Below are 10,405 nucleotides of genomic sequence, written 5' to 3'. Positions count from 1 at the left end.
TGTCGTAAAAATGTCCAATTTTGCCGGATTCCTCATCACACGCCGTCGACACGTCATTGATGTAAAATATCATTAGTACTATCCTTATACAGGGGACGTGTGTATGACACTTTTTCGCACAGATCGTTTGATCGTAACCGTAACACTTTATCGTTATTGTACGGTGCCATATTCCCGAATGAAGGGCACCATAAAATCATAAACACCTTCAACATTCGTGTTATCCCTTACAAATTCTCTGGGATTAGGTTCACCAAACCTCAGGATCTGATTCACAATGAAATGTAAAATATCAAAATTACATTTTAAATTACATACAGTTGAGATGAAATTTAAAGCTTAATTTGGATTCTTTGCATTTTGAAACAGATCCTGAGGTTTGTCGAATCTAATTGCAGAGAATTAGCAAAGGAATTTTAAAAATATTAATTCAAAGTCAAAGATAGATAGATTGATAAGAGCATTATTAACAAAAATGAAATTTCAAAATATATAATAAAACGAGTTCTATAATTAAAAATATATAATATTTTTAAATATTTTTTTATTTTATATTACTGCAATTCTGGATTTTTAATATTTCCAAAAACGATCAAAAATCACTTTCTGGACACCCTATTCGGTCTGCCTCTCGACTCAATGGTCGATTATGAATTTGGTTCGCTCCACGTGATCGTTTTAGTTGATTTCATGTTATTACATCATCTATTACAGTGTATGTTAGTGTGTTCTTGATGTTTGTTCGATTTTCTTGCTATTTAAAATTGTAATAATGTTTACTTGCGATATTTATTGATGTATTTATTAGTAGACAAAAATTTGGTTCCTATACCAACTACACCATTTTATATCTTATTATACTTTACTTATTTATAAGTGACATATTTATGATATAATATAAGGTAATAATAAATACACAAAATAAATGATAATAATGTGTATTTATGATTTAAAAAATTAAAAGAGAAACCAGGAAAAAGAAAAAAGTGGTTACTTTTTCTTTTTTTCTGGTTCCGTAATAATATTAACTTGATTTGCATAATGTAACTCATCAAAAATATAATTCACGATGCCATAATAGGCAAATTTTTATTATTCCAATGTGCATGAATTTACAAATTGTATTTCATTTATTGATATTCATGAATATATATTTTTTATTTATATTTTATTGCTATATTCATACCTAAAATACGCTTCAAAAACGCTTATCATATATGCTTCATAGTTCTGTTAAGAAATAGTGCAGAGCTCGTCTTTGGATACTAGGTCTGGAGTTGCTAGCACGTCTTCTCGCGGTATTTCTTGTTGACAGCTGGCCAGCGGTCATGGCTCTTGCAGACGTCAGACTTCCTCCAACGCTTTGTCACTTAATTCGAAACGTGGCTTGAATCTACAAATTGCTATTTAGACCAAATTGCTTATAGAATTTTCCTAATAATATTTCGAAATGTATCATACAGAGTTAACATAGTAACCCTTTACTTACTCGCATCAGGCCAAAATACAGAACGACCTGACTCCAAAAAATAATACCTACCTTTGAAATGTTAAAATGGCTTCTAAATCCAAAATAGACATCAGTAAATACTATGTCAGCCTTCATAAAATACCAATTTTTCATAGGTAATTAAATTGGCGAACGTCGTTCGAGAGAAACATGTGATAAGACGAAAAAAAAAACATTTTCATCCCCCCGATAGGATACAGGAGGAATAATTTCCGAGTTATTATAAGCCATTGATCAATAAGCGCTCACATACTTTCATCTTCGGTTTCGTAAAGCGCTTTATTTTCTCTTCTCGTCGCTAGAATCGTCAATGTCAATGAATATTTTGATCCAGGTATTTACATATTGCTTTTGCGTTTGAAATTCGGTCAGGCAATTTCCGTTTTAATACTTCATGTGTTTACGTCGAGTTGAATACGCTGGAATGTGAACCTTTCTGTTTGATTGAGAATAATCAAATAGGAATGAACCTAGGCGTCTAGGGGTAATGTTAACAATACACCTTTAGGTGTCCATACTATTTCCTTTACAAAATATGTTATCCATATTTTTAACAACGTATATTGCCTAAAATAGATAAATAACTCGTTTAAGTTTAAGCTAAATTCTACTAAAACCATAAAGTCAAAGTAATCTTCCCATTTCTTGTATGGAACCCAAACAACAACGCATACGCCCGTTACGCGCAGCTAATACATGTAAAGTGCAGCGCAAGCGCCGGCCTGGATGCACCGCGTGACGACAGTCGCCTACACGTGCCGCCGAGTCAGCGCAACGTGCCTTCAAATCCGGGAATTGCGCGACACATCGCGCAATACTCACTTTTGGTTCTAACATCGACCATTAGACTTCATTTTAGTTTTATGTTGTAATTTTATTTCATTTAATAAATTAGTTAAATAAATTTTGGTTTTTTTTAAAGTCTTCGGCTGCAGTAAACTTAACTGGCGCAGTCGGTAGGATCTCGAGTCAGTTCGTGCGCGACAAGATTTCCGCTATATCCCGGTTCGAGTCCCGCGTGACTGACTGGCATTCCAGCCCTCATCGAGATCGTCGAATCTACGGAATCTGCAGCCCGGAGGTGTATCCGAACATTGATACAGCAGAAAAACCAAGATATGTATATGTGAGTACTTTAGAATCATTCTAGAGTTGCTTTCCTTTATTTTCCTGTATAATTTAATTTATCCAAGATTTTCCATCCGAGGCAATCGAGGACCCTTAGTAATAGTAGGAGTAGAGATATTGACCTCCATAGAAATTTAAATTTAAACGAAAGTAGTGATAGTTTTAATTCGTTAATTAACATGGCACAACTAGATGATATTTGGAAGGCCCTTCGACTGGTGCCTGAATTTGATGGTAACCCAAATGTTTTAACGAGATTCATTGGCTTATGTGATCAGTTAGTAGAACAATTTATTTCATCAGATAATGCCCTTATAAATGCGGCCTTAATTAACGGGATCTTAAATAAAGTGACTGGGTCTGCCGCTCGCCTTATAAATTCTAATGGTGTACCAGATAACTGGCAAGGTATCCGCAACGCTCTGATCAATAATTTTGCTGACCAGAGAGATGAAACCTCACTTTATAATGATCTTGCACTCCTGACTCAGGGCTCATGCACCCCGCAAGAATTTTTTGAAAAATGTCAAAATCTTTATAGCACTATTATGACTTACGTTAGCTTACATGAAACTATTCAGACTACCGTACAATCTAAACGCGAATTGTATAAGAAACTTACTTTACAGTCATATTTGCGCGGTCTAAGAGATCCGTTAGGATCGCGTATAAGATGCATGAGGCCTGAAACCATAGAGAAGGCGCTTGAATTTGTTCACGAGGAAATGAACACCTTGTATCTGCAACAGCGAAATGAAGGCAAAACTCACCATATGCTTCTTAGTAAAAATAATTCAGGTTATACACCACCGCAACAAATTTCGCATAATAAGCCGTTTACTTTTAATATGCCTGGGCCCTCTCGCCCACAGCCACAACCTATGCAATTTGCACCCCGTGCACCTATAATGTGGAAACCTAATTTTAGTGCTCCTAGTAATCAAAATATTCAATATCGCGGACCTTCACGCACTCAGCAGATATTTGGTGCTCCACCTCCTAATTATAATCCTCGCAGCAATGTCTTCGCTCTACCCCAACGACCCCAAAATGCGAATAACGCACCGCGACCTATGAGTGGTGTTAGCCACTTTGCGCCTAAACCACTACCCCCATCTGGACATGACTGGAGGAGGTTTGGTAATCCACCACCCTCCAACTATTTCAAAACTCGTGAAATGAATGTTAACGAGTGCTACGACTATCAGTACGATCCCTATAATGACTCATACGATAACCAACCCTATTTCGTGACCAACCCTGACTTAGACTATTACGAGCAAACAGACAACCCTTATGATAATAATGAAGAAACCTACCCCTCTTACTATGAACCCCGTGAGATCGCTGAAAATTCGTGTGGCAATGACCAGCAGGATTTTCACAAAGGCAGTCCTTCAGACAAACAAAAATAGAAGTTAATCTACTGACTCAGCGACAGCTCCCGTACATAAGTATATCTGACCCACCATTAAAATTTCTTATAGACACAGGAGCTAATCAATCTTTTATTAGTCCTGAGAGTGTAGAGAAATATTACCCTAACATACCCTTGACATATGACCCTTTAGAAATTTCTAACGTACATGCAACCACTCGCAGTGACTATTCAGTTACATTACCATGCTTCCCTGAAATTAAAGACAGTGGCGAAATTACCTTATTTCTTTACAGATTTCACGATTATTTTGACGGTTTGATAGGATTGGATCTACTCGATAAATGGGAATCTAATATCGATCTAAAAACGAAAACACTTAATACAAAGAATTCAATTACTCCCATACATATGTATAATTCGCGAAACTGTAACTGGTACGAAGATATTATCCCAGCTAACTCGTCAAAATTAGTTAAAGTCCCAATTAACACATGTGACGGCGAAGTAATAATTCCTGAACAAACTATATCAAATTGCTTAGTACATGAATGCGTTACTATTGTAAAAAAAAATCGCGGTATAATAGAGATCAGTAATCCAACTAATAATGATCTAATATTTTCAGTGCATATGCCGATTAACGCAGAGGCTTTCAATATAAATAGCATAGGCAATGGACAATTAAACTCTTCACGAGTGGAACAAGTCCTTTCTCGTTTACGTACCGACCATCTTAATGATGAGGAACGTATTAATTTACAGAATCTTTGTTCTCGTTATGCGGATGTCTTTTATATAGAGGGTGAGCCTCTCACATTTACGAATAAGATAAAACATCACATCCGTACTACTGACGAAGTGCCTATTTACACGAAAACCTATAGGTACCCTTTTATCCATAGGCAAGAGGTACAACAGCAAATCGGAAAGATGTTAGAACAGGGTATAATCCGTCCATCAGAATCCGCATGGAGCTCTCCGATTTGGGTAGTGCCCAAAAAAACGGATGCCTCCGGCAAAACCAAGTGGCGTATAGTAGTGGATTTTAGAAAACTAAATGAAAAAACTATTGATGATAAGTACCCCATCCCAAACATCACGGATGTGTTGGATAAGCTTGGTAACTGCCACTACTTCACAACCTTGGATTTAGCAAGCGGATTCTATCAGGTAGAAATGAGCCCTGAAGATGTCCCTAAAACAGCGTTCAACGTAGAGCATGGGCATTTTGAATTTTTGCGTATGCCCATGGGGTTGAAAAATTCACCCTCTACGTTCCAACGTGTCATGGACAATGTGCTCAGAGACCTGCAAAACACCATTTGCTTGGTTTATTTGGATGACATAATCGTCTTTAGCACATCACTTCAGGAGCACATGGTGAACCTGGAAAAAGTATTTGCCAGATTAAGGGAATCCAACTTTAAAATTCAGATGGATAAGTCTGAATTTTTAAAATTGGAAACATCTTACCTTGGTCATATCATTGGCAAAGACGGTATCAAGCCTAATCCCGACAAAATCGAGGCTATCCAGAAATTCCCAATACCCAAGACAGCAACAGAAATCAAACGTTTTCTTGGTCTGCTTGGCTATTATAGAAAATTTATCCCCGATTTTGCCCGGATTACTAAGCCCATGACACAGTGTCTTAAGAAAGGTTCCAAAATTGCTCTTAACAACCCTGACTACATAAATTGCTTTGAACGTTGTAAGATTCTTCTTACCAACGATCCAATACTACAATATCCCGATTTCAACAGGGAGTTTGTTCTCACTACAGACGCATCCAATCTGGCTATAGGTGCAGTCTTATCTCAAGGCCCTATAGGTTCAGATAAGCCTATTGCCTACGCTTCAAGAACACTGAACGATAGTGAGACAAACTATAGTACTATTGAAAAGGAGTTGTTAGCGATTGTTTGGGCTACCAAATATTTCCGCCCATACTTATTTGATAGAAAGTTTAAAATCGTGACTGACCACAAGCCCCTCCAATGGGTAATGAGTCTAAAGGAACCTAATGCTAGATTGACTAGGTGGCGGTTAAAGTTAAGCGAATATAACTTTACCGTTATCTATAAGCAGGGTAAAACTAATCTTAATGCAGATGCTCTGTCCCGTGTGGAAATCCACAATAAGGAGATTAGTTCAATAGCCGTGCAACCGTCAGAAAGATGTCCATCCTTATCTCGATCCACCACAGTTACAGCACATACGAGTGCAGAGCACCCTATTTTAGAAATTCCGATCACAGATGACCCTCTCAACAAATTTCACAGACAAATATGTTTAATGGTAGTCGGCGACATAAAAAGACGCCCCGCTATTAGCAAACCATTTGAATCTCATATTAAAACAACTATACAGTTATCAGAGTCCAATCTTGAAATAGACACTATCAATGCAATTAAAGAATACGTCAACCCCAAAGTACGTACAGGCATTATTATTATTCCCCCCTTAGCTATGTACAAAATTATCCCAATTATACAAGAAAATTTTAAAAGCTCAGCTATGGACCTTGTCTTAACCAAGGTAGAAGTAGAGAACATTAAGGAATACTTGCAACAACAAAATATAATTAGAAATTATCATGAAAGAAAAACTAACCATTGTGGCACCAACGAGTGCTATCTAGCACTGTCACGAAAGTATTTTTGGCCCAAAATGAAGGAACACATATCAAAATACATAAATGAATGCAATATCTGCGGAATGGCAAAATATGACCGCAACCCCATAAAGCAACGGTTTGCTATAGTACCACCCCCGTCTAAACCTTTTGAAACACTACATATTGATCTGTTCACTACTGAAAACGAAAAATATTTAACTTTGGTTGACGCATTCTCTAAATACGCACAAGCATACCATCTCCGAGACGGAACGGCCCTAAGTGTAGTACAAGCCCTCATCAAATTCTTTACACACCATGGCGTCCCTATAACTATAATTTCTGACCAAGGTCCTGAATTTACGAACCAGATGTTCTCGGAATTTACTAAACTTCACAAAATTGAACACCATAAAGCCTTGGCTCACAATCCTAATAGTAATGCAATAGTTGAACGGTTTCATTTTACCATCCTTGAGCATCTCCGAATTCTCAAATTAGAGCAACGCAATGAACCCGCTATAAATCTTATGCCATATGCTGTGCTAGCATACAACAGTTCCATACACAGTTTCACGAAATGTAGGCCCCTCGACGTTATTACAGGTCATTTCGACCCACGTGACCCGGTTAGCATAGATATGAATGAACATCTTCTCCAACAGTATATCTTAGATCACAAACATCGTATGAACAAAGTATATAACATGCTGAACGATACTTCACTTCATAATCGCACCCAACTTACTGAGGCTAGGAACAAAGACAGACAACCTGAAAAAGAATACACCCCTGTCCAGCAAGTATTCGTTCGTAACCCCGTAGCTAGTAGGCAAAAATTAGCACCCCGGTTCACACAAGATGTAGTTTTGGCAGACTTGCCTATACATATTTACACAAAAAGGAAAAAGGGACCCATTGCTAAAGCACGTCTCAAGCGAACACCTAAAATAAACCCGTTGTTACAGGATCCTCCTGACCATCACCCTTCATCTGACCATGGCACAAGACGTGACGCTTAATACCCTCGACAATGGACCAGGTATCCTACCTTTCAAACTTGGACCCACTAAAATGATCACTCACTACCACTCCTTCCTGTACTACATTGACTTAGACATGATTTCTCTAACAATAAACTCAGTTAAATCCCAAATTGATTCATTTAGATCCGATCTTAATAATAAAACGGCTTCTTTATACGAACCCCACATCTCGCATCTTTATAATAAAATAGAAATGTTACTCGAACAAATTCATAGCTTCCAACACACCCGTAGCAGGAGAGGTTTAGTAGATGGTCTCGGTTCAATTATTAAGAGTGTCTCGGGTAACCTCGACTACACAGACGCTATAAAGTATGATAATGCAATTAAAGTACTACAAAATAATGAAAAACAATTAGAAACTGAACTAAATGAACACATAAGTCTAGGGAAGGAATGGATAGCTAAACACTCAATAGTACTAGACAGTATAGTCAAAAATCAGAATAGGTTAGCTAATTCCATTGATCATATTTTAAATTCAGATGCAAGTAGAGATTATGATATGATTAAGTATGCCCATCTAGCTCAATATCTTATTATTATATCAGACAATACGGATAATTTATATGAAGAGATCCATAATCTCGAAAATATGGTAGCCTTCATTCAAAGTAAAACTACAGCTCACTATATGATTAATATTAGCACGTTAAATAGTACTATAAGTAGATTAAGACAGCTCTATTCTGAAGAGCAGATAATTAACATTGATTTAAGGGAATATTATGAGATAATTAAGACGGGATCATATTATGTAGGTAATAAATTAGCTATAGTTTTCATGGTACCGATTGCTTCCCCTCTCACCTATACACTTTACAAGTTATTCATCGCTCCTAATAAACAAAATCAAATACTTGTCCCTATCCAGCCCTATGTAGCAATTCAGGAAACTGATTCTATGTACATAGCGACAGAATGTCCGAAGGTCAACACTTGGTACATATGCAAAGAAGAGCTGCAACAAAAGATTCGAGACAATGAAGATTGTATCCAGCATCTCATCATGGACCAGTCAATCAGTTCATCTTGTCAATTCATTCATGCAAACCTTACCAGCTCAGCCCTCGAGAAGCTAGACGATCAACACTATACTATCAGCCTGCCAACCACAACCAGACTACATATATCCTGTAGACAAGAGTATTACAAGAATCTCCAAGGAACCTATCTAGTGTCCGTCCCGCCTAGTTGTATGTTGAAAACGTTGGACTTTGTTATCTCAAACGTTCAGAATCGTATTAAAGGACACGCTGTACAAATAGCGGAACTACCAACTGAGGAGCTCGCCACATCAAAGCTTCAGCCAACTGTAAGACTAAACTCCATCAATTTAGAACATCTACATGAGACGAACGCTAAGATATCGCTACAGCATCCTGCGACATTACAGAAAAACGATCTGAGCAGCCTCTACCATACCACTATACCTTCATATACGTTATTATTTGGAACATTCATATTCGCCCTCATCCTGACATTATACTGGAAACTCCGTCGCAGAAGTTCAAAATCAAAGGATGAAGATATCCCGAAGGCTGATTATCCCGATGGACATTATTCCCGTATCCAAGACATCAAGCCTAAAGATGTGAAAATCGACATCAGCAACATTCCGGCAATATCCTCAGTAAGACCTACGGATAGTTGCCGATCTGCGGGGGGAGGCGTTACGCGCAGCTAATACATGTAAAGTGCAGCGCAAGCGCCGGCCTGGATGCACCGCGTGACGACAGTCGCCTACACGTGCCGCCGAGTCAGCGCAACGTGCCTTCAAATCCGGGAATTGCGCGACACATCGCGCAATACTCACTTTTGGTTCTAACATCGACCATTAGACTTCATTTTAGTTTTATGTTGTAATTTTATTTCATTTAATAAATTAGTTAAATAAATTTTGGTTTTTTTTAAAGTCTTCGGCTGCAGTAAACTTAACTCGCCTACTAAATCTAACATGCATAAATCCAAACGGCTCCCTTCACGCTATTATGTCAACCAAAGCGATTTATGTCCGTATCTGAGAGATTTTCACGAGGGAAAATATACTAAGTAAATAGTTATGACTCACAGCCATGATATATAAAAAATGTAGAAAAATATTACTGTTTTTTGCCGTATGTAGGTGTCGTATCCCAGGATATCGTAGCCCAGGATCCGCTTTCCTACTTTTTCGTCTCCACTTCGCACGGTCATCGGCATCCCTAGCTGTCAGACCATTGGCACCCACCCTTGAGCAATAAGATCAATATCAACAAAAGTCAATAATGTTCAGGTAACTTTGAATAGAAATCTCTATTCTAGTATTTCTAGTAAGGGTAAATGACAGTGTAACTCACCCTTAATATGTATTAATATTAATTTGTATCCTCAAATTCATTTCATAAAAGTGATTCGGGATTGGAATATTAAAATCAGAGCTGAAGAGCGATCCATCATCTTTTGTCAACATTCGAATTTCGAAGTTCATGCTTGTTTTGGTTAACTCATTTATCACCGTAATGGCAATAGATTCACTCTGATTTCACTCTAAACTCACTTCGAATTTGACAGTTGCCTATCAAGAGATTTTCTTATCGCAATTAGAATCAAGGCAATTTAATTAGTTCGAATTGAGTAGGTACTGAAGCGTTATATTAAGATAGGTAGTTTTTTGTAATGTGAGATGATATACGAGATCAATATTTAAGTAATGTGAAAAGTATCCAGATATTTAGAAATAA

General features: G+C 37.5%; 1 protein-coding gene across 1 annotated transcript; it reads left to right on the top strand.

Annotated features, from left to right (window-relative positions):
* Positions 1 to 2,190: 2,190 nt before the first annotated feature.
* On the top strand, positions 2,191 to 9,580 carry LOC128670856 (uncharacterized). Its single transcript, XM_053746867.2, has 2 exons — positions 2,191 to 2,636; positions 7,605 to 9,580. Exons 1-2 carry the CDS (start codon positions 2,629 to 2,631, stop codon positions 9,367 to 9,369), a joined length of 1,773 nt encoding a protein of 590 aa, XP_053602842.1. The 5' UTR covers positions 2,191 to 2,628; the 3' UTR covers positions 9,370 to 9,580.
* Positions 9,581 to 10,405: the final 825 nt, after the last annotated feature.

This window comes from Plodia interpunctella, chromosome 6 (assembly GCF_027563975.2).
Source record: "Plodia interpunctella isolate USDA-ARS_2022_Savannah chromosome 6, ilPloInte3.2, whole genome shotgun sequence".
Classification (NCBI taxonomy): domain Eukaryota; kingdom Metazoa; phylum Arthropoda; class Insecta; order Lepidoptera; family Pyralidae; genus Plodia; species Plodia interpunctella.
The sequence above is the reverse complement of the archived record's forward strand: the minus strand, read 5'-3'. Positions and strand labels throughout refer to the sequence as shown.